The 24680-nt window shown below is 45.1% G+C and overlaps 1 protein-coding gene across 1 annotated transcript in view; it reads right to left on the bottom strand.

Moving 5' to 3' along the window:
* prss59 (serine protease 59, putative) overlaps window positions 1-24680 on the bottom strand; it is an 84559-nt gene that overhangs the window by 13918 nt on the left and 45961 nt on the right. Inside the window, exons 4-6 of the mRNA XM_085991984.1 lie at window positions 19414-19615; window positions 12361-12451; window positions 4313-4509 (exon numbers count right to left, since the gene is read on the bottom strand). Of these exons, the coding sequence (XP_085848110.1) occupies window positions 4313-4509; window positions 12361-12451; window positions 19414-19615 (490 nt within the window). The remainder of the gene's footprint in view (window positions 1-4312; window positions 4510-12360; window positions 12452-19413; window positions 19616-24680) is intronic.

Below are 24680 nucleotides of genomic sequence, written 5' to 3'. Positions count from 1 at the left end.
AGGATTGCAAGCCTCGATATCTACGGAACCAGCAGGTAAGTTCGTAGATTTTTTTACGATCGGAAGCATTCGCCCGCAGGAAGCCTCCGATTGGAAATTCAGGGCCAATATGGTCCCTGATATTCCTCTAATTAACGTTGGCTGGACGCTGCACAGGTGCAGCATGCCTGGTTTTGGTGGGCCAAGTTGTTTGGATGGCTCAGTTGTACCTCTTGGCAGGGCCTTCTGCCTGGAAAGGGGGCAGCATAAACACAGTTGCAGTTGGAAAACAGCAGTCATAAGACCTCAATGCCCGAGGATTCATGGGGAAGCTGCAAAAGTAGGTAGGACTTTACCATCTCAGGCCATCTGGCAGTTTCTTTAGGTGGCCCTGCTTCTGAGGTGCTCTTCCAGAAAAGATGGAAGAAAGTGAGGTGGAAACCTGGGAAGACCCTTTTCTGCCTCTTCTGCATTGTTGCCATTACTCTGTGCTTGTCGTAGGTGCAGGCCCAAGTATATCAGTATTAAATGTTACTTTTTGCTGCTTCTGCTTCATAGTTGTTACTTGTAAAATTTCTACCTTGTTGTTGGATGGCATGAGTTGACCTAGTGTACTCTGGGTTTAGTAACTCCACAGCATTGTAATGAAAAGTACAGCTCCCATGATGCCTTACACACAAATAAGCACATACACAGAATTTAAACAGGAGTTGCAAATCTCAAGCATTTCCAAATCAAAGATACCAAGAGGCAGCTTTACAGTCATTGCACTGTGCCGGCTGATGAGGGTATGTGGTTCTACAATCTGAAGGAAGTTGATGAATGTAGAGTTGAATCTTCAGCAAAAGAATAGATAGAAAAAAAAAGACTTGCACTTGTATAGCGCCTTTCATGTCCTCAGGGCATTCCAAAGCACTTTATAACCAACAAAGTACTCTTAAACTGTAATAACAACAGAAAATGCTGGAAAAACTCAGCAGGCCAGGCAACATCTGTGGAGAGAAATTAAAGTCAACGTTTCAGGTCAAAACACTTTATCAAGACTAAAGAGGCACAGGGAATGAAATAGATTAAGAGGCCGGGCTGGGAGAGAACAAAAGAGAAGAGACATTAAGAGGAATTCAAAACGAGACGAGATGGTGATAGGACTAGTGGAGACAAAAGACAGCTCTAGATTAGGTGTGAAATGCGCTGGCAGAATGGGAGACAGCTGTAAGTGTAAGAACATATAAGAACATAAGAACATAAGAAGTAGGAGCAGGAGTAGGCCATACGGCCCCTCGGGCCTGCTCCGCCATTTAATAGGATCATGGCTGATCCGAACCTAGACTCACGTCCACTTCCCTGCCCACTTCCCGTAACCCCTAATTCCCTTATCAGCTAGGAAACTGTCTATCTCCGTTTTAAATTTATTTAATGTCGCAGCTTCCACAGCTCATCTCAGTTTCTCCTCATCTCAGTTTTGAAAGGGCAGCCCCTTATTCTAAGATTATGCCCCCTAGTTCTAGTCTCACTCATTAGTGGAAACATCCTCACCGCATCCACCCGATCAAGCCCCCTCACAATCTTATATGTTTCAATAAGATCGCCTCTCATTCTTCTGAATTCCAATGAGTAGAGGCCCAACCTACTCAACCTTTCCTCATAAGTCAACCCCCTCATTTCCGGAATCAACCGAGTGAACCTTCCCTGAACTGCCTCGAGAGCAAGTATATATTTTCTTAAATATGGAAACCAAAACTGTATGCAGTATTCCAGGAGTGGCCTCACCAGTACCCTGTACAACTGAAGCAAGACTTCCCTGCTTTTATACTCCATCCGCCTTGCAATAAAAGCCAAGATTCCATTGGCCTTCCTGATCACCTGCTGTACCTGCATACTAACCTTCTGTGTTTCATGCACCAGGACCCCCAGATCCCTTTGTACTGTAGCACTTTGCAGTTTCTCTCCATTTAGATAATAACTTGCTCTTTGATTTTTTCTGCCAAAGTGCATAACCTCACACTTTCCAACATTATATTCCATCTGCCAAATTTCTGCCCACTCACTTAGCCTGTCTATGTCCTTTTGCAGGTTTTTTATGTCCTCCCCACTCACTGCTTTCCCTCCCATCTTTGTATCGTTGGCAAACTTGGATATGCTGCACTTGGTCCCTTCCTCCAAATCGTTAATATAGATTGTAAAGAGTTGGGGTCCCAGCACTGACCCCTGCGGAACACCACTAGTTACTGATTGCCAACCCGAGAATGAACCATTTATCCCAACTCTCTGTTTTCTGTTAGATAGCCAATCTTCTACCCATGCCAGTATATTACCCCCAATCCCGTGATTTTTTATCTTGTGCAGTAATCTTTTGTGTGGCACCTTGTCAAATGCCTTTTGGAAGTCCAAATACACCACATCCACTGGTTCCCCTTTATCCACACTGTTTGTTACGTCCTCAAAGAATTCGAGCAAATTTGTCAAACATGACTTCCCCTTCATAAAACCATGCTGACTCTGTCCGATTAAGTTATGCTTATCCAAATGTCCTGTTACTGCTTCCTTAATAATGGACTCCAACATTTTACCAACCACAGATGTTAGGCTAACTGGTCTATAGTTTCTAGCCTTTTGTCTACCTCCCTTTTTAAATAAGGGCATTACATTAGCAGTTTTCCAATCTGCTGGGACCTTTCCTGAATCTAGGGAGTTTTGGAAAATTACCACCAATGCATCCGCAATCCCTACCGCTACTTCTCTCAAGACCCTAGGATGTAAGCCATCAGGTCCAGGGGATTTATCCGCCTTTAGTCCCATTATCTTACCGAGTACCACCTCCTTAGTGATTTTAATTGTGTTTAGCTCCTCCCCCCCCCCCCCCATAGCCCCCTGTTTGTCCAGTGTTGGGATATTTTTAGTGTCCTCTACTGTAAAGACTGATACAAAATATTTGTTCAGCGTTTTTGCCATCTCCATGTTCCCCACCACTAATTTCCCGGTCTCATCCTCTAAGGGACCAACATTCACTTTAGCCACCCTTTTTCTTTTTATATAACTGTAGAAACTCTAAGTGTAAGTGTAATCACTGTTGCAATATAGGAAATGCGGCAGCCAAATTGCACACAGCAAGCTCCCACAAACAGAAATGAAATAATTGACCAGATCATCTGTTTTAGGTATTGGTTGAAGGATAAATGTTGGTCAGAACACCAGGAGAGCTCCCTTGCTCTACAAATAGCGCCATGTGATCTTTTACGCCCACCTGAGAGGGCAGACTGGGCCTTGGTTAACATCTCATCTGAAAGATGAAACGAAGGCACCTCTGACAGTGCAACACTCCCTCGGTATTGCACTGAAGTGTCATCCCAGATTAATGTTGGGTAATGAGTGAAAGAATTAATGATATGAAGAAGGAGCAGAATGGGGGAGAGGACAGAGCCTTAGGTAAGCCGAGGTGATTGAAAATATCAAAACATAAGTCATATCGTGCTCTCCACATTCTCAAAATTATTGTTACAATCTTTCCACTACTAAATGACACCCCAGATTTCATAAAATACCCAATTGGTAGAGTTTCCGCTTTGGACGCAATTGGGCAATTGGGTGCAAATTGCACTTGAAATTGTGCTGGTTAAGTTACAGGTCAAGTTTCCGCTAAAATGCATTTGCATAATCACAAATGTAAAATCTTCCATGAAACAGTGCAATCGGGCAGCGTAATAGAATGTAATGGTTTATTATTTTTTCTTTACGTTAAAAAATATTAATTGATGTATTTAAGAGTGGTAACCTGGTGCAGTTTTAATAATGCAGCTGAAAATGGATTGATCACCAAAATAAGCATTCCTTTATAATTATTCTCTTTAATCAGAGTGTCTAGTCCTCCACCTGTGAGTAACTTGATTTTAAATGACTGAAAATAACTTTAAAAAACTATACTAAACCATTTACTAGTTTCATTGGTGTACACTAGTCAGTTTCTTAGTAAATTAAATATTTTTCAATATGAAAAAACTTTTAAAACATCCCTACTAGTGCCTGTGCGCCTAAGAAAAGGAGTTCAATTTGAAGACCGGCCGCAAACTGGTGCAATCGGTGGAAACTCGCCATCCTCATTATTTCGATCTGGGGCTGTGGCCAGCTTTGTGGGCAGGGCCGTCTTCAGGCAAAATGATTTTTAAACCAGCAGTAAAGATCGCGGAAACTTGATTTACGCTGGACGCAACTTATGCTTGAGTTTCCACGTTCTTTTGCGCTGGCTTGGCTGATTTTACTTGGATTGCGCTGATAAAACTAGTGCAAACTAGCGGAAGCTCTAGGCCAATATGTTTTATATCAACAATTTCATTACCTTGAATGTAAATAGCTTTATGATTTTTGGTAATGCCCAGTATGTGCCAGGGATCCATTGAGCCATTAGGGAAGATTATCCGACTCCCTTTGATGTTAATGCCTCCATAGTTTTCATTGGTGTGCTGTACAGCATCAGCAACTACAGTGTCATTAAACGCTGGACCGAATAAATCTACACATTGCTGAAGTTTGTAGCTATAACAGAAGAGAGAAAAAAACCTAACTTGTATTTGTAAAATCGTCTGTCTTACTAAAGCAAAAGATTAATAATGATAATTTTTCACAAGACTATACCACTTCATAAATAACAAAGAATACAAAATAGCAGGTCACCAATTCAATTGTGTAGGAGAAAGAGTGGGCATTTTACCACTGAAATATTGCAAAACAAATACAAGAAGAAACATGTTGCATGGTTGTTAATTATTTAGATGATTGTGTCTCACACACATCAACCTTTGTAAGACATCTTTAAAGTGAAAGAGATCTGTTAGCACACTGATTTATAATTGGTTGATTTTGAATTTTTGAAATGGATTTCAAATGGGTAATTTTTGATAGAATTTACAGCACATGATAAAACACGTGAAACATTCTTAAACATACTGTGCTTAATGTGCATAAATGATGGCTTAATGGCTTTAATGTTTATTTTTCCTGCCATCAGTAAGATAAAGTGAGACTTAAATATAAAAGGAAGACTTGCATTTATATAGCATCTTTCATGACCTCAGGATGCCCCAAAATGTTTTACAGTCAACAAAGTACTTTTGAAGTGTAGTCACTGTTTTAAGAAACAAGACAGCCAATTTGCACACAGCAAGCTGCCACAAACAGCAATGAGATAAATCACTAGATCTGCTTTAGTGATGTTGGTTGAGAAAAAAATATTAGCCTGGACACCGGGAGAACTCCCTTGCTCTTCTTCGAATAGTGTCATGCGATCCTTTGCAATGACCCGAGAGGGCAGCCAGGGCCTCGGTTTAACATCTCATCTGAAAGACGGCACCTCCGGCACTCCCTCAGTACTGCACTGAAGTGTCAGCCTAGATTATGTGCTCAAGTCTCTGGAGTGGGACTTGATCCCATGTCCTTCTGCCTCAGAGGCGAGAGTGCTACTAACTAAGCCATGGCCGACAACTAAATGGCATATGTTTTATGCTTTCCTCGGGCCTGATTGTTAATGCTGATTTCCACTTGTTTTCCACCCATTTTTACATTCCAGTGTATGCTAATGAGATTTTTAGGAAATTTTGGTGTGAATTCCTGCTGGCAAAATCAGCGTATAACATTCATAAATGTCAGCGTAACTTGACATGCCAATTTTCAGCAAAACAAACTCTGAAGATCACTAATGAGGAACTTCAGCTGCATTCCACAGGTGCAGAGTCACACTGAAAGTGAGCATTTAGTGCCACGCATTCGCAGTAGACATCTATATTTTTGCAGTATTAGTGCTTTATGTGTTTTGCTGCTGTGTTTGGTCCTTGTGTATTGTGAATGTTCCCTACTACTAAAAGTCAGCCTAGTTGAGAGAATATTGTTGGTAGGTGGTAGCACAGCCAACTGTAGAGCTGGCAGAAGATATAGAAGGCCTGATACCTGTATCTGCACCAGCATCAGTGCTAAGGTTCTTTGGTGGTAAAGTTGCTGTGGCCTCAATACTCTCAGAGCTGGTGCCGACAGCTACTAACCAGGTGTATGCAATGGCACAGAACTGCTGCTGACATGACAGCCAAGTGCCTACTCCTACAGTAATCCATGCATGCCAATAGGCATGACCATTTCTTCACAGATCTACATGAACATAGAACAGTGGGTGATGTAATAAAGACTCACTATGCACTTGGTTGTACATAAAGCAAGGCTTTAATCGACTTGTAACAAAACATGGAGGTCTACTTAGTAGTCACTAGCTTCCTGTTTCCAAACTGTCTCTGGCCAAGGTGGGCCCACGCCCGAGTATTTATACTCCTCGGGCGGCGCCCTCAGCTGGCCGTTCAGTAGTACTTCTTGTAGAAGTTGCGATTTATGACATTCTTCCTCCCTAAAAGGTTTGGAAGTCCAGTCTTCCTTTAACAGACTAGGCGGACCAAAAATAGCCGTAGTCGTTTAGCTTTCTGCTTGTGACCGGAAGGCACGTCTCCCCGGATCGTGTCCTGGTCCCTGGGTTGCTTGGCCCGTACCGGTAAGTCGGTAGAGTCCGCGTCGTCTTGATCGTCCTGTGGAGGCCTGGGAATATCATGGCTCCGGGTGCGGGTCCCCACAGGCGCAGAGCTGGTCTCATCCTGGGTTGCAGCCAGAGATTGTCCGGCGTCCTGATTTCGGGTGGCCATCCTACAGGGAGCGTTCGGCTCCCTGAGTTGACCGGTAGCACTGCCGGCAGATCCCTCGATGTCCCAGGTAGGGCGTCATCTTCATAGGGGTGCAGAGTGTTGACATCATCGTCGTGGGATCCTACATCATTCGGGCCCGTGTGACCGGTTGGGCAGAGAGCCAGATCTCTGAGCGAGACGGTGGACTCCCGGCCATCGGGGTACCGCACGTGCGCATACGTGGGGTTTACCTCCGTTAACTCCACCTCGTCAACGAGAGGGTCGTTCTTGGCCGACCGGACGAACCCCCGGAGTAGCACAGGGCCTGGAGCCACCAACCATGATGGTAGAGATGTCCCATGTGTAGAGTGATGCCGGAACTTGAAGAATTGCTCATGAGGTGTGACATTAGTGGATGTGGAGAGAAGAGACCTGATAGAGTGTAACACGTCGGGGAGCACAGTTTCCCACTGCTGGTCTGGTAGGTTGCATGACGTCAGTGCCAGACGGACAACGTTCCAGATGATGGCATTGTATCGTTCAACCTGTCCATTGCCGATTGGGTGATATGGTATCGTCTTACTCGAGGTGATTCCCCGTTGGGAGAGATAACTTTTAAGTTCACTCGACATAAAGGAGGGACCCCGATCCGTGTGGATAAAATTGGCCGTCCCGCAGAGGGAAAAGACCTGATCGAGGCATTTAATTACCATAGAGGTAAGCATATTAGGACAGGGAAAGGCAAAGGGAAAGCATGAATACTCGTCTACCATCGTAAGTAGGTAGGTGTTCCACGTCGACGAAGGCAATGGCCCTTTAAAGTCTATGCTGAGCCTCTGCATAGGCTGCATTGCATGTATGAGTAAGTCATCTGATGGGCGGAAGAATTGTGGTTTCAATTCTGCACAAATCCTACAGGAGGAGCATGTTTTCTTTATGTCCTCCATTGAGAATGGTAGATTTTTGGAGCGCACAAAGTGCAACATAAGGGTAACGCCAGGATGGCATAAGTCCATATGCAGATCCACCAGAGTCGACGTTGACATTGAAGAGCAAAATGCCCGTGTGAAGGTATCTGGGGCCACATTCTGTTTGCCGGGTCGGTAATGGATAGTATATCCAAAGGCAGCCAGCTCCATCCTCCAGAGTTGAATTTGATTATTTTTGATTTTCGTGCGCTTCCGATAATCCAACATGAAGGCCACGGAGCGCTGGTCAGTTATGAGCGTGAAATGACGCCGAGCAAGAAAATTACTCCATTGGCGTACAGCCTCGATGATGGCTGTAGCCTCCTTCTCGATGGGGGGGTAATGGAGCTCGCTACCCTGTAAGGTTCTGGATAGGAATGCCACGGGCCGACCACCTTGATTCAAGGTAGACGAGATCACCACCTCTGATGCATCGCATTCGACCACTAAAGGAAGGTTTTCATCAATGGAGCGAAGCGTGGCTTTCTCCAGCTGTCGTTTGAGGAGGTTGAAGGCAGAAATAGCCGTTGCTCCTAATGGAAAAGACTTCGCATGAAGCAGGGGCTGTATTTTATCGGAGAAGTGAGGTATCCACTTTGCGTAATAAGCAAACATGCCAAGTGCCCGACGAAGAGAGCCAAGATTTGTAGGGGGAGGGAGCTCTTGAAGTGGACGAAGTCGCTCTGGGTCCGGTTTAATAACACCGTTGCCCACCCAGTAGCCGAGAATGTTCACTGATGGCACCGATTTCACCGATTTGGATTTGTTTAACGTTAAGTGGCGACGACGGAGAACGTCAAAAAATCTCTGAAGATTAGCGTCATGCTCCTTTTGATCATGGCCGGCAGTAGTGATATTGTCTAAATACGGAAAGGTATCCGTCAAGTTCTCTTGCCGGACTAGGCCATCCATTGCCAGTTGGAAGACGGCCACCCCATTGGTGACCCCAAATGGAAGGCGACGAAACTGATAAAGCCGACCATTGGCCTCAAAGGCCGTATACTTTTTGTCAGAGTCTTTCAGCGGTACCTGATGGTACGCGCTCTTTAAATCGAAGGTTGAAAATACCTTGTATTTGGCAAGGTTGTTGACCATGTCATCTATGCGTGGTAGCGGGTAGGCATCCAGATTGGTGTATTGATTAATAGTCTGCGAATAATCAATACACAGACGTTTCTTATGTTGTTTTAAAGGGTTTTTCACAATGACGACTTGAGACCGCCAGGGGGATGAACACGGCTCGATAATACCGTCAGCTAAAAGGTGAGAGATTTCTGCCTCAATAAATGTTCGGTCGTCTTGGCTAAAGCGCCGCGATTTGGTGGCTATGGGTTTACAGCAGGGGGAGAGATTGGCAAACAGGGAGGGCTCACCGAGTAAGGCCACCGAGAGCGCACAAAACGGCACCTTAGAAATGGTAAGCTCCGGCTTCGACCCTCCAAACTCAAAAGTGAGTCTTTTGTGCTGCTTCTGGAAGTCCTGACCCAGAAGCACATCGCTACATAAGTTTTCGAGTACTCCGAGCCAGGTGGAGGGATACGTGCGACCATTGAGGATGAGGTTGACAAGACAGAAGCCAGAAGAATTGGTGGTCAGAGTCGTCCGAGCCATTGCAATCTCCCTGTCCGAGGGATAAATGCGCAGTTTTAACCTGTTGACAGCCCGCTTACTAATGAAGCTGTCAGAGCTGCAGGAGTCGATTAGCGCGCTTAGAGTGTGCCCATTTACTGAAACCTTCATAGCTGCATGGGACAAACTTTGGGGAAAAACAGCTGGGATGGGAGGAGGGGTAATTTTTCCTTCGGCAGCTGTAGCCTTAGCAGTGGTTCTTGAGGGAGGAGCAGCTCCATATATAGCAGCTGTGAAGCTAACAGGAGCTCTCGACTGGTATACTTTAGAGGAGTGGCCTTTCTTGTTAGCAGAGGCCCGTGACTGGCATACCTTGGAAAAGTGTCCTTTCTTGCTGCAATGATTGCAGATCGCATTACGAGCCGGGCAAAATTTTCTGTAATGGAATGTACCTCCACAAAAGAAACACTTTCTTCCTGATTGCCAGGATGCTGCTAGGGCGGGGTCGTCATCAACAAAGGCCTCTAGGGTAGGGTCGTCGTCCGTTAGAGTAGAGTCATCATCAGCGGGGGCATCCACCCGAGACCTATCGAAAGATTATTAAGGGTGATAGCCACCGCCTGTGCACGTGGTGGGAGATAAGTGTCTGCATTCTTCTTGGCCAAGTCCAGGGGACACGCCTGGTCATAAGCAGCCCATAAATTGAGGGTTTTATTTTCCAGCAGGCGCTGACGTATAAAAGGGGATGCAATCCCATTGATAAAGGAATCGCGGATTAGTTCCTCTTGATACTGTTCAGCTGTAACCGCTTTAAGGTTACAGTCTTTGCTGAGCCTGCGAAGTTTCTGGAGGAATTCATCGAGTGATTCCCTAGGCTGCTGCCGAGTTGTGGCCAGTAGGTGTCGAGCAAAGATTTCATTCGGGGACTTGACAAATAGCTGCTGTAAAATTTTGATAGCAGCGTTGTAGTCTATACAGTCCTCAATATAATCATACACATGAGGGGATACGTAGTTAATAAGCATTCGTAACTTATTAGAGGCACCCGCCCCACATTCTTCAAGAAAGTTGCTAAAGGTACGAAACCAATGCTTCCATACCTTCGCTGCCGCAGGTGCATTCAGGTCCAGGTCGAGACGAGCGGGTCTAAGGAGTTTATCCATGATGGATCAGTTTCTTGCCCAGGTCCCTTTCTGCAGTTTGAGTTGCAGCTGGTTGTTCCGAATCACCCAAGGCGTGGAGACGATAACAAGTCGATTAAATTGACGTAATAAAGATTCACTACGCACTTGGTTGTACATAAAGCAAGGCTTTAATTGACTTGTAACAAAACATGGAGGTCTAGTTAGTAGTCACTAGCTTCCTGTTTCCAGACTCTCTCTGGCCAAGGTGGGCCCACGCCCGAGTATTTATACTCCTTGGGCGGCGCCCTCAGCTGGCCGTTCAGTAGTACTTCTTGTAGAAGTTGCGATTTATGACAGTGGGCATCTCTGAGCTTTTTAATTCTCTCGTGGTTGTCTTCAGCCATTTCTATGCTATTTGCAGCCAGCCATAACTGCATATAGCAATTTGTACCATAAAATCTTAATAGTTGCAATAGAAACATTTAAATGAGGGATACTTCTACTCACTGTGCTTACATATACTGAGGTCTGTATAGTAGATGCCACTGGTGTTGCCATGCAATCAACACCAGACTGCAATGTAATTAGTGCTCCATGACATCCTCGTGGGAGATGCCAGGGCATACCTTGGTGTTGGCGTCTTCACACAAACAAGCACACTTTAAATTCCATGTGAAAAGAGGCAAATGACTTCTCAATAGAGTATTGATGCTGGACCAGCCTTGTTTGAAAGTATACACAGCTAAGCAAGCTGGGTCACCACTCTGTAGCAGTTGGCCCCTCATCAATCACTACCACTATTACTTTTCCTTCATCAGTCTCAGTACTTCACAAATGCTTCCTTATCACCAATATTTAGATCTTCCACAGTGTGTGTAACTGTGCTGGTGCCTGTTTCAAGTGAGGATGGTGATGATGACTCATACTCAGAATTGTGGTGCACTTCAGGTGGTGATCTGTTGGGTTCTCCTTGTTCTGTGAAGAGAGCAGATGGTACATTTTGAGTACATAGACACACATTCATTTGGGTACCGCATTGTAATTACATGCACTGTGTACTGGTGCACCATATGTATGGATACATTGATGCACTATGTTGTGCAAATGTCAGAATATATCAATAATATGTTACATAAAAACCAGTATTGGCTCTCTTCCAATTTTTATGGCCACAACACCTTCTAAATTCTTCATTCAGAACAATGCAATCACTGCCTCCTCATATGGAGTGATTTCCTTAAGATTTTGGCATCCACCACATGTTGTATGGTGTGTCTTATTATATGGCAATCTTGCCTTTAAACGTAAGAGCAATGAGCATTAGGGTTGTCTGGCCCATGGAAGCCCTTTCCTGCAGTACATTCTCTCCTCCAGCGTGACACGTACAATGTAATTTTCAGAACCATGCTATTTTCACTTCTAATATCTTATTTGCTACATTTTTGCTGACATTTCTCTGGGAATCAGTACAATGTTTTCAGCTTTCATAATTTACAATTGTAACTTTCCCACATGCCATTAATTTACAGAAATATTTGTGCCTTACCTTTGTGTTCTTCTTTAAATCATTATATCTTCTTCTGGACCTCCTGCCAGGTCCTCCATAAGGTGAAGATGATGTTGACACCACCTGTCACATATTGTCACAATTTGCAGTTTCTTTGCATGGTAGATCACATGTCTTCTTCACTAAACAGTGCTTGCTTCACTCCTTTTATGCACTTACAGAGGATCATCGGTAAATTATTTTTTTCACAGTTGGGGTTTAGACATTTCTTCACCATTTGTGCACGCCACAGCTAGATTATCAAACTTCTCAAAATTGATCATGGTTAACTGGCTTGTTACTTGTTTGAGAAGTGTCAAAAGATCATTATTGCTGGTGCGGTGCGATTTGCTGCTACTTTTTAATTGCCACAAACAAAATCCGATTCTTACAAGCAACACATTCCTGCAATTCTGTTACACTTTAAATGTACTTTTGCTCAGGAATATTGTGGATTATTTTTCAACAGTAAGTTATCAATAGAAACAGACTGTAAGCAGCAAGTCACCTAGAATTCAACTTACTCGAGAGAAAAACCAGTAAAAGGCTGCAGCATTGAGTCAGTTGACTGATAATAGCCAAATTCTGTACATGACTGATAGGCCCACTGCCTACCTGGAATGGGAGAAAAATGCAGTTGAAATACATAAACATATAAAAATACATTTGTGGCTTAGTTGGTAAATGCACAAGCTAGAGTAATACTAGCCAAATATCTCAGGTTTGACTCCCAGTCTGTGGTGAGCCAGCCAGAGCAGCAGTTCAAATGCTACAATTGACCTCAGTGCTTGTGAGCTAGCAAGAGGAGAAAAAAAGGTTTCCTGCTGCTGACCAGAATCCAATGAAGCCTCCTTCAAAATACACATGTGTTGACTGTATCAAGCTTGACTGCTACTCCCAAAAGCTGAACAGCCTGCCAACACAAACTGTCTAGACATGCATATGAAGAATAACCACTCGGGCCACTAATGGCCATGGAACTGAATCCCAGCATGAGATGGTACCTTCAGGAAAGAAAGGGAGAAAATTGGAGGGACAAAAGAAATGAAAAAAAAATAGCGGGTACCACCAGTGTTGGTATGCTCCAGCTTCACAATCCTTTCAGAGACTTTTTAATATTGACATGTAAATGTGAGAGTGAGATAGGAAGCATAAGGCAGACATTTTGAGCACAAAGCTCCTGATTGCAGTTCAGGCACACCTACACAATGCAGTATTTCTGAAACACTAGCATCATTCATAGGCTGGCCAGACACTCCTGCTCTAAATACACTTCAAAATGAATCTTATAACTCAGAAACTGCGCACTTCAAATTGAAACATATAAAATTTACTGTGAGAAATAGTTGAACTGCTGGATTGTTTTGTGCTGTCACTTGGACTGGTACTAGTTTTACAGAAGTCAGTTGAAAAGAGAGATTTAGATTATAAAGGTAAAATATTGCTCTAAAGACCTTAATGTCATTTATTACTTTTTAAAATGATCAACCTTAGCATTATTTTGAGAAAGCTCTTTTTAATGTTTCTACTAAATAATGAGAGCTGACGATATAATTTCGAAGCAGCTGGTGACAATTATGTTGAGTCCAATGGGAAATAAATTATCAATAGAAATAGTCATTAACCCAGTGTGGTTCAGCTTCGAGCACATGCATTAATTAACATCCCTTGTACAGTTAGTCACTCAGTGACCCTTACAGTACTAGTTCCCTTGCTGAGTTCATCAACTCTGACTGTTTAATCTGTTTTTTTTTTAAATGTTAATGTTAAAGCCAGGCCACTGGGAAATGCTGTTTCCCCACAGGATGGAATGTTTCTTTTTTAAATTCATAGGCCTAGAAATTCACTAGCCTTAGCGCCGCTTTTGAGGCGCTAGAGGGACTAGCGCCAGAGTTATGGCCAGTTCAAAAATTCCCTGGGGCCCTAAAGCGGCGTTGCACCGGTAGCGCTGCGCCGGCACCGATGACGTCATCAGTGTGCGCAGCGTCCCGGTTGCCATGCCGACGGGCCCCAGCGCCGAAATTCAGTTGCGGCCGCCTCGCCCGTGGCAGCCGCAACTAAGACTCTGGCAACAGAGTCCAACATGTGTTTGCGCCGGCGCATTAAAGGCCCCGCGGCGGCTGGCCGCTTTCCCGCCGGCCGCCTGCCCGCAGCTCCCTCCCCGGACTTCGCCCCCCCCCCCCGCCCGGAACAGATGCAAGCCCGGCACTTGTCCGAGGTGCCGGGCTCATTTTTGAAGAGATTTGCGCGGGCCGCGGCCGGGTGCAGGCAGCTCCTCCTTAACGGAAGGAGGAGGCCTGCACTTCCCGAGCCTGCCGCACCGCAGCGGGCGCCGCAGCGCCGGAATAGCGCCGCAATGCGGCGCGTTGCGCCAGTTTTCAGGCGCTAAAACCCTTCAGTAGCGCCGGCAACCGTTTCTCTGCAATTGACACAGCTTACCCTGCTGTCAATAATCAGTTCTCCTGTTATGGTGTCAATAGAGCTTATCCAACATATAAGCTGGCTTGCACATAACTGAAGATGGCCAGATATGGGTGCTTGGTCAGCTTTTCACCAATCAGAAGTTTTCAAAAAGTGAGCAGCCTTCTAAAAAACGGTTTTCTTTCACAGCAAACTTGAACAGCACAAGTACGTGGTCTTGTGTCTGGTAACAGGGTTATTAAATGGATGGTTTTTGTAGTGTATGTAACCGTTCTACCTTTAAGAGAACTATTGTATGTAACCGTCCACCTTTAAGAGAACTATTTTAGGTGTTGCACTACTTTATCTTGGCTGCTGTATACTGTAATACTGGGAGTGACCACACCGGTATATAAGTGCTGTGTAAGGATTTATTGGGCAGATTCGCCCTGACCTTCGAATAGTAAAGTCCTGTTAAAGTTACTCTTGTAGTCTGTGTATTAATTCACCATATAACCCACAGACTTTACAGTGGCGACGGGTTCGATCTTACCCTGCGGCAGCGACACACCCGAAGCAGTTAACGAGCGTCGAGAAGAGGCACCCGCCCTCGTCGTTCTGCTGAGAGAAGACTCGAGTCTGCAGAGCAAGGAAGAAGGAAGGATTCAGACACGAAGCCTTCCATCAGCAACAGGCTGTTATTGTCCCTTCTGCCACGGCGGTGAGTGAGCCGATCAGCCAAGAGAAGCAAGTCGGCCACGTTGACTGTGAGTAGGGGGAAAATAAAAAGAAACGGAGGATAAGGGCGGTGAACTCGACCACAGTCGGGGGAAAGGAGCCGGACAGAAGTCGGGCCCAGAGGCGCTGAGACTGGGGCAGCGTAGGGCACGGAAGCCGCGGTACAAGCGGGAACGCAGCCGGTGTGAGAGACCGGGCTACAAGCGGGAACGCAGCCGGTGTGAGAGACCGGGCTACAAGTGGGCTGGGAGACGCAACAGTGTCGTGAGACAGCTAGACCGCGACCGGCAAAAAAGGCCGGGCAGCTACCGAGGCCACGAGACGCTGCGACCGGGATCGTAAGGCGCGGGAAGATATAAAAATAAATAAAACCGCGGAGAACTCAGCCGCAGCCGGGGGAGGAAGGGACCGGACTGCGAGAGGGCGGGGAGGCGCGATTGGAAGCCGCTGAGGGAGAGACAGAGCCCGAGTGAAGGGGGAACGGGACCGAGCGAGGGAGACCGAGCGAGATTCCGCCCAGCGGCTGGAACTGTTCGCCGCCAACGGGTTGTCCCCAGCGCCGGTTGCCACCCGAAGGAAAGCTTACCCCTCCCGCCAGGGGAAGAAACGCGGGAAGCCGCCAGTAGGCGGGGGAGAAGACAGAAGTGGGAAACCGCCATTTTGAAAGTGGGCGGGGAAGAAGACAAGCGCGGGAAACCGCCATTTTTGGAAAAAAAAAAGTAACGAACAAATTCGTTGTGGTTTCTCAAAAAGATAGTGAAGATGCCCAAGCATGGTAACATCAACAACTTCGATTCCGAGGTGGAAGATTGGGCCACGTACGTAGAACGCATCGAGATATATTGTGAGGCCAATAAAATAGCAGATGATGATAAAGCTCTCACCTTATTAAACGCAATGGGGGCGAAGACATACGGGCTATTGAAGCATCTTCTATCACCAGCTAAACCGGCGGATCAGACTTTCGCTGATATTGTTGCTGTCCTGAAGGATCATTTGAACCCCACACCGCTGATGTTGGTGGAACGATTCAAATTTTATGCGAGAACGCAACGGAAAGAGGAAAGCAATGCGGAATACTTGGTCGAACTGCGTAGACTAGCGAAATACTGCCAGTTTGGGGAAAATCTGACAGAGGCATTGAGAGACAAGTTCGTGTGCGGGTTGTCGAAGGAAGGAACACAAAAGTGACTGCTCGAAGAGAACGATCTTACACTTGACAAGGCTGTCCTTATTGCAGCATCACACGAAGCAGCCGCGAGAGGCACTGTGGAAATGCAGCTGAAGGCAACGGTACTCAGCGTGGATCAAATGACTTCGGGTACAACAAAATGTTATCGTTGTGGGAAGACAACACACGACCAGAACCAATGCTGGTTTAAAAACCAGGAATGTAGAAAATGTGGCAAGCTTGGTCACATAGCTAAAGTATGCCGGTCAGGAAAGAAGACCAACAACAGAAAAAAGTCACCGCAGGAAAAGTACAGCAAGGTACACAAGGTTGCTGAGAAGAGTTCAGATGAACAGAATTCGGATTCAGACCCGAACGGCCAGGAACTGGGTAGTCTGAGAATTTACAATGTGAGTAAGGAAGCTGACCTACAAACTATCTGGGTCACACTAAAAGTAGCCGGAGTCCAAGTGAAAATGGAATTGGACACAGGATCAGCCCTATCAGTCATAAATCGAAGGGATTACAACCGGCTATTCTCACATATACCCTTGAGAGATACCAAGATCGTATTGCAGACATACACGGGGCATAAAGTATACCCCATGGGAAAGATACAAGTCAAGGTGAGAGACAGGGGCAAAGAACACCAAGGAATGGACTTATATGTACTACCTGAGGGAGGTCCACCACTTCTGGGATGGGAGTGGATCAGGGAAATAAACATGGAATGGCACTACCTAAAAGCAATAATGAGTGAGAACTCGGTGAAGACAATCAGCTCAGACTCTGAAACGGATAACGACAAGACCAGCCCAGGTGCGAAAGACAAGTCTAAAATGGACTTGCTGACTAAGGTTGGAAAAACGAAGGAGTGCATAAATACTAATGCTTCAAAGGAGAACAAAGTTTCAGAACAGAATTCCACTGAACAACAACAACATAGTTTGGCAGAGAATTCTGAGTCTGTCCAGGTTACAGACATGCACAAGTCTGAGGAACACCGGGCTCAAACTCAACTCCATTTCAAATTACAACAGCAATTAGAACAATTGAGTTGCCGTCTCGAGCAAGAGATAAAAGCAATGAAAACGTTCTTTGACACAGAGTGGGAGAATCTGGAAAGACAACAGAAACAGCTGAGGGAGAAAAGGGAGCAGGAGCACACAAACCGTCTGCGCAAGGAGGCCAAACGAATCAAAGTTGATTCGGTTTCTGAAGGGGCGTGCTCTAATCTGGTGGAGCAAGATGTTCAGCAACTGAAGGCGCTTGTTAGCAGATTGCAGGCAGAAAAGGCTGAGTTGGTCGCCATGAATTCCGAGCTCCTACTGAAGTTGGGTGCAGCATCACCAGACGATTCATTTGTGGAAATTCGAATGGTGGAGGCTGCGGATGATGGCGAGGTAGAAACAGCAAAGGAGCCCCAGGGCAAGGTTATAAACAGCCCTGCAGCTACTGGGAAACAGATGAGGTCAGAAGAGTCAACGGTCAGCCAACTCCTTTATATGCTGAGGGACAAGACTCTGAAATGGGAACAATTTGGACATGAGTCTAAATCTTCAAAGGAGAGGGGTTTGGAGCTCCCAAAAGTTATTGGAATAGCTGAGGTTGCAACACAGACTGAGAAGATGGCAGCAGAGCAAACCTTGGATGCCAAAAGTACGCTGATTCACGTCAATGTTGAACAACAGAATGCTGAAACAGCTGCTCCAGTAGAGGGATTGAATAATACAATCAATCAATCTCCCAATGAAGTTGAAGTATTGAAATCACGAATGAGGTCATTAGTAAAAGACTTGCAGGAAGCCCAGAAAAAGCTGGATGAAACTGAACGCATGAAGGAGTCTCTTCAGGAAAGATGTCTGGATTTGGAACAAAAGCTGGCTAACATCCAGCTGGGTATGGAGGAAATAGAAGACCCTCTCGCTGGCCTAGCTCAGGACGACATCGAATATTACCATGATCTGTTGGACAACACCGAATATTACGATGACCTGCTCTGCCCAGCTTGTGATGAAAACTCCCAAAGTGCAGAAACCATGAAGAATCACCTAAAGTCTAAGAAACATCGGGAGATGGTGGCGCTACTACGGAAAAAGGAGGACGAGAAGGAGGAACGGTGCATGCAGCTGGCAGCTGACAGTGGAGCCCAGAGAGTCTCCAAGAAGCAGAAAAGGAAAAGACGAAGCAGAAGATGATGACCATCTGAACCATTATCACCTCTACCAGGTCACGCACGTGGTCTCTCCGTACGGAGCCAAACCAGTTTGGAAGTAGAAAAACTTCCCAAGGTACTCAAGCTTTTAAAAGTCAACAATGCTGGTTCAGAAGTGACGGAAGTTCAAGCTGTTAAGTCCAGTGAAGGACTATTGGATGAGTCACTCCAGCAACGTGAACCGGCTACACCGAGACTGAATCTGTGAACTGTTTTCCGCAGAGACTGAATCTGTGAACTGTTTCCCGCAGAGACTGAATCTGTGAACTGTTTCCACAGAGACTACATCTGTGAACTGTTTTTACATGAAGTTGGATATATGTTATGTTTAATGGGGAATAAGTATGTGGAAGCTAAAAAGGGAGGATTGTAGTGTATGTAACCGTTCTACCTTTAAGAGAACTATTGTATGTAACCGTCCACCTTTAAGAGAACTATTTTAGGTGTTGCACTACTTTATCTTGGCTGCTGTATACTGTAATACCGGGAGTGACCACACCGGTATATAAGTGCTGTGTAAGGATTTATTGGGCAGATTCGCCCTGATCTTCGAATAGTAAAGTCCTGTTAAAGTTACTCTTGTAGTCTGTGTATTAATTCACCATATAACCCACAGACTTTACAGTTTTGATCACCCATACAGACCAGCGACATTGTTTCCCCATCTCTGGTTTTTGCAGGCTTTGCCCAGCATCAGGAAAGATCTGGCTGATAGAAATGACGTCAGGAATCATGACTTTCAAATAACTGTATTTCTGTGCTGTTGCCAGTACTGTGGAATCCATCCCATAATACAATATTCTGGATTCCACAGCGTTGTAGTCCCATAAACATAATATTAACATGAACAAGGCCACAGCATTGCGCTTTAACTGATGCAATTTCTACAACAGTAAGATTTAGATTAAATAAATTAAAAATTTCTTCAGGATCCCTATAAAAAGGGGCCAATGAAGTGTAAAATTATTCCATCCTCCCACTATTTTTGAATTCTAAAACACAGTAAAACAGATCTCGATCAAAGCAGTTTTTAAATATTGATTGCTTTCCTACTTCCATCTGCTGCTGGTGCAGCCCAGGAGGTGTTCAACATATCAGATACAAACTTGCTGTAACTTGCATCTAGACATTTCTCTTCATACGTCTTCAGTAGGAGCTGTGAAACCTTAGCATATCTGTTGTAAGGTATGCCCAGTGATGAATTCTCCATTATATCACAGAGCACGTCAACGGTGATGTTGGTACCTTTTGGGTCCTGTTTACAAAACATCCAGATAAAACATTATAGACATTTAAAGGAAAATGCAAGAAAATTAGATAAAAAGATGACCGTTTCTTTCTTCCCATGTTGTTCTATAGGAAAGAGAAGGCTGAGAGGTGACCTAATAGAGGTCTTTAAAATTATGAAGGGGTTTGATAGGGTAGACGCGGAGAGAAAATGTTTCCACTTGTGGCGAAGTCCAAAACTAAGGGCCATAAATATAACATAGTCACTGATAAGGAATTCAGGAGAAACTTGTTTATCCAGAGAGTGTGGAACTCGCTACCAATGAAGTAGTTAAGGCAAATAGCATAGATGCATTTAAACGGAAGCTTGATAAGCACATCAGGGAGAAAGGAATAGAAGGATATGCTGATATGGTTCGATGAAGTAGAGTGGAGGAGACTCGTGTGGTGCATAAACACCAGCTTGGACGAGTTGAGCCGAATGGACTTTCTGTGCTGTAAATTCTATGTAATTCTCCTTACTATTAAGTCTCTCACTTCTCCACACCTCTGCCACTGTTCACACAACAGCCAAACTATTCTAGCATGACATGCACATCCTCAAGACATCTCATTAGGTTACCACTAACACCCCCTTCTTTTTAGCAGGACAAGTTCGCACACAATACCCAGGAGCAGGCGAGGACAGGAAGAGGGTGAGCATACCTGAGAATATTAGAGTAAACTAACAAGAGACATAAAAACAGATTGTAAAAGCTTCTATAAATATGTAAAAAGATTTGTGAAAGTAAACGTGGATCCCTTAGAGGCAGAGGCAGAAGACATCTTAATGGGGAATAAGTAAATGACAAAGACATTAAATGAATGATTTATATCTGTCTTCACGGTAGAAGACTTAAATAATATTCCAGAAATAGTGGGTAGCCAAGGGTCTAGCAAGAATGAGGACCTTAAAGAAATTAATATTAGAAAAGAAATAGTACTGGAGAAATTAATGGGACTAAAAGTCGACAAATCCCCTGGCCTACATCTAGGGCTTTAAGAGAGGTGGCTACAGAGATAGTGGATGCATTGGTTTTGATCTTCCAGAATTCCCTAGATTCTAGAATGGTTCCCGCGGATTGGAAGGTAGCAAACATAACCCTGCTATTCAAGAAAGGAGGGAGAGAGAAAACAGGGAACGAAAGACCAGTTAGTCTGACATCAGCAGTAGGAAAAATGATAGAATCTATTATTAGGGATGTGATAACAGGGCATTTAGAAAATCATAATAGGATTGGGCAGAGTCAACATGGATTTATGAAAGGGAAATCATGTTAGACAAATCTGTTAGATTTCTTTGAGTTTTAACTGTAAAGGTAGATAAGGGGGGAACCAGTGGACATAGTGTATTTGGATTTTCAAAAAGCATTCAATAAGGTGCCACACAATAGGTTATTACACAAAATTATGGCTCATGGGATTGGGGGTAATATGTTAGCATGGATTGAGGATTGGTTAACAGACAGAAAACAGAGAGTAGGAATAAATGGGAAATTAGGGATAGCATAAGATCCAAGGAGAGGACATATAAATTGGCCAGAAAAAGCAGCAAACCTGAGGATTGGGATTCAACAAAGGAGGAAAAAGGGATTAATTAAGAGGGGGAAAATAGAGTATGAGAGTAAGCTTTCAGGGGAACATAAAAACTGACTGTAAAAGCTTCTATAGATATGTGAAGAGAAAAAGATTGGTGAAGTCAAGCACAGGTCCCTTGCAGTCAAAATCAGGGGAATTTATAATGGGGAACAAAGAAATGGCAGACCAATTAAATACATACTTTGGTTCTGTCTTCACAAAGGAGGACACAAATAACCTTCCTGGAATGGTAAGGACGGGGAACATAGGGTCTAATGAGAGGGAGGAATTGAATGAAATCAGTATTTGTAGGGAAATGGTGTTAGGGAAATTGACGGCATTGAAGGCCGATAAATCCCCAGGGCCTGATAATCTACATCCTAGGGTACTTAAGGAAGTGGCCCTAGAAATAGTAGATGCATTGCTGGTCATCTTCCAAGATTCTATAGACTCTGGAATAGTTCCCATGGATTGGAGGGTAGCTAATGTAACCCAACTATTTAAAAAAGGTGGTAGAGAAAAAACGGGGAATTATAGACCGGTAAGCCTGACATTGGTAGTGGGGAAAATGCTAGAGTCCATTATAAAAGATGTAATAGCAGAGCACTTGGAAAACAGTGACAGGATCGGACAAAGTCAACATAGCTGTTCCTGATGGCGGGGGAGTCCAGAACCAGGGGCCACAGTCTAAGAATAAGGGCTAAGCCATTTAGGACTGAAATGAGGAGGAATTTCTTCACCCAGAGAGTGGTGAACCTGTGGAATTCTCTACCACAGAAGACAGTTGAAGCCAATTCATTAAATATATTCAAGAAGGAGTTAGATATATTTCTTAAGGCTAAGGGGATCAAGGGATATGGGGAGAAAGCAGGGACAGGGTACTAAATTTGGATGATCAGCCATGATCGCATTGAATGGCGGAGCAGGCTCGAAGGGCCGAAGGCCTACTGCTGCTCCTATCTTCTATGTTTCTATGTTTCGGGTTGGCAGGCTGTAACTAGTGGGGCACCGCAAGGATCATTGCTTGGGCCTCAGCTATTTACTGTCTATATTAATGACTTAGATGAGGGGACCGAATGTAATGTATCCAAGTTTGCTGACGATGCAAAGTTAGCTGAGAAAGTAAGCTGTGAGGAGGATAAAAAGAGGCTGCAAAGGGATATAGACAGACTAAGTAAGTGGGCAAGAACATGCAGATGGAATATAGTGTGTAGAAGTGTGAAGTTATTCACTTTGATAGAAAAAAATAGAAAAGCAGAATATTTTTAAATGATGAGAGACTGGGAAATGTTAATATTCAGAGTGTCCTTGTATTTGAATCACAGAAAGTTAACATGCAGGTACAACAAGCAATTAGGAAAGCAAATGAATGCTAGCCTTATTACAAAAGGATTAGAGTATAAGAGTAAGGGGGGGAGAAATTCAGTATAGCCCCGGAAAAATTAGCGCCCCCGCGCCGGAAATTGGTCGGTTGCGCCCCAAAGGGAAGCAGGGCGCTACTGGAGGTGCCCTGCCTCCCTCTTGGGGCGCTGCAAGTGAATATCGTGGTGCTACGTGCCGCAGCACCACACGCTGCAGCACGTCGCACTGCGGTATTGCAGGCCTTCCTCCCCTTCTTAAAGGGGAGGGGCTTTGTGCAGTGCGATCTGGGGCCCAGCTGAGCCCCCGGGGATTAGGAGTGCAGGCAAAAGAGCCTGGCACCCAAGAGAAGTGCCGGGCTCTTGGAGTGCAGCCGGCACTCCGCGGGGGGGGGGGGTGGTTCCGGAGGCCGGGGACGGGAGCGCAGGCAGGTGCTGCCAGGCGACCAACAAAAAAAATGGCCGCCCCGCACCGCGCCCTTAATTTGCGCCTCCCCGGCCGCAGGTACGCCACCCTGACCCTGTCGGACATAGCATCCGGCGGTAAATCAGGGGGCGCTCCCAAAGATCACGGCCAGGGCGTGAGCGGGGCACTGCGCACACTGATGACGTCATCGCCAGTGGCGCAGAGCTAACAGTTAGCGCCACCACTAACCACCTGCTGAATTTGGCGGGAGGCGTGGGCAGTGCCACGCCCGGGTGCTAGTTGGTTTGCGCCCCACTTAGCGCCCTCTTAAGGCGCTAACGGGTGGTGCAACCAACTGAATTTTTCCCCCAGGATGTCTTATTACAGTTGTATAGGGCCTTGGTAAGACCACACCTGGAGTACTGTGTACAGTTTTGATCTCCTTACCTAAGGAGTCCCTTGCCTTCGAGGGAGCGCAACAAAGGCTCACTAGAGTGATTCCTGGGTTGAGGGGATTGTCCTATGAGTACAGTAGGCCTATATTCCCTAGCGTTTAGAAGAATGAGAGGCAATCTCATTAAAACATAGTGGCCCAGAAATTCGGGTCCCAACGCGTGAGTACGCACGGAGTACTCACGCATGGACCCGATGGAAGTGTCGGTTTCTTGCATGCACTACGCATGCATGGGAAACCGGCATTTCCGATCCTCTGAACGAAGGGGTTCAGAGGTGGAACGCGTGTGCGCGGGAGTCTGCGCGTGCGCGTTGAACTTCCTTTTTTTTTACAGGTTTTTCCGTGCGTGAAGGCCTCTATTTTTTACACATCTAAAAACCAGGCGTAAGGACTTCATTTTAAAAGGTAAGTGGTCAATTAATTAAAATTAGAACATTTTTTCCACAGGTTTATTATTTTTAAATACTTTAAAATAAGGTAAGTGTATTTTTAGCCCCATTTTTTTATAAAATTATTTTTTCAAAAATTTAAATTATTGTTTAAAATAGTTATTTAATGTTATTTATAGTTTATTTAAATAGTGTGATTTTTTTTCAAATTTATTTTAAGGTTAAGTACTGTTTTGGGCGCCCGGAGTTTTCATAAGTTTGACAGTTCTTTCTGTCAATCTCATGAATGGGCTTTTCCCTCCTCCGATTGGTTGCCCGTGGCTCACGTGATCCCAGCGGACGCATCGCACTAAGTACACCGCTGGATCATGCAAGCACAGCGCGCCGGGAGCTGGACCGGGCCACAGACAGGAAATCCATGCAGGGCCAGGCCTCAACTGCCGGCGCGCTAGGTAAGTGTAGGTCGGGGGCTTGCACCCGCAGGAAGCCCCTGACACGAATTTCTGGGCCATAAAATTCTTAAGGGGCTTGACAGGGTAGATGCAGGGAAATTGTTTCCCCTCGCTGGGGAGTCTAGAACTAGTGGGTCACAGTTTCAGAATAAGGGGTCGGCCATTTAGGACTGAGATGAGGAGAAATTTCTTCACTCAAAAGGTTGTGAATCTTTGGAATTCCCTACCCCAGATGGCTGTGCATGCTCAGTCGTCGAGTATATTCAAGAGTGAGATCGATAGATTTTTGGATACTAAGGGAATCAAGGAATATGGGGATAGTGTGGGAAAGTGGAATTGAGGTAAAAGATCAGTCGTGATCTTATTAAATAGCAGAGTAGGCTTGAAGGGCGGAAAAGCTGAATGCTGTTCCTATTT

The sequence above is a fragment of the Somniosus microcephalus genome, chromosome 6 (assembly GCF_052327205.1).
Source record: "Somniosus microcephalus isolate GS21.2 chromosome 6, FLI_Smic_1.0, whole genome shotgun sequence".
NCBI classification, from domain to species: domain Eukaryota; kingdom Metazoa; phylum Chordata; class Chondrichthyes; order Squaliformes; family Somniosidae; genus Somniosus; species Somniosus microcephalus.
This window is presented reverse-complemented; position numbering and strand designations above follow the sequence as displayed.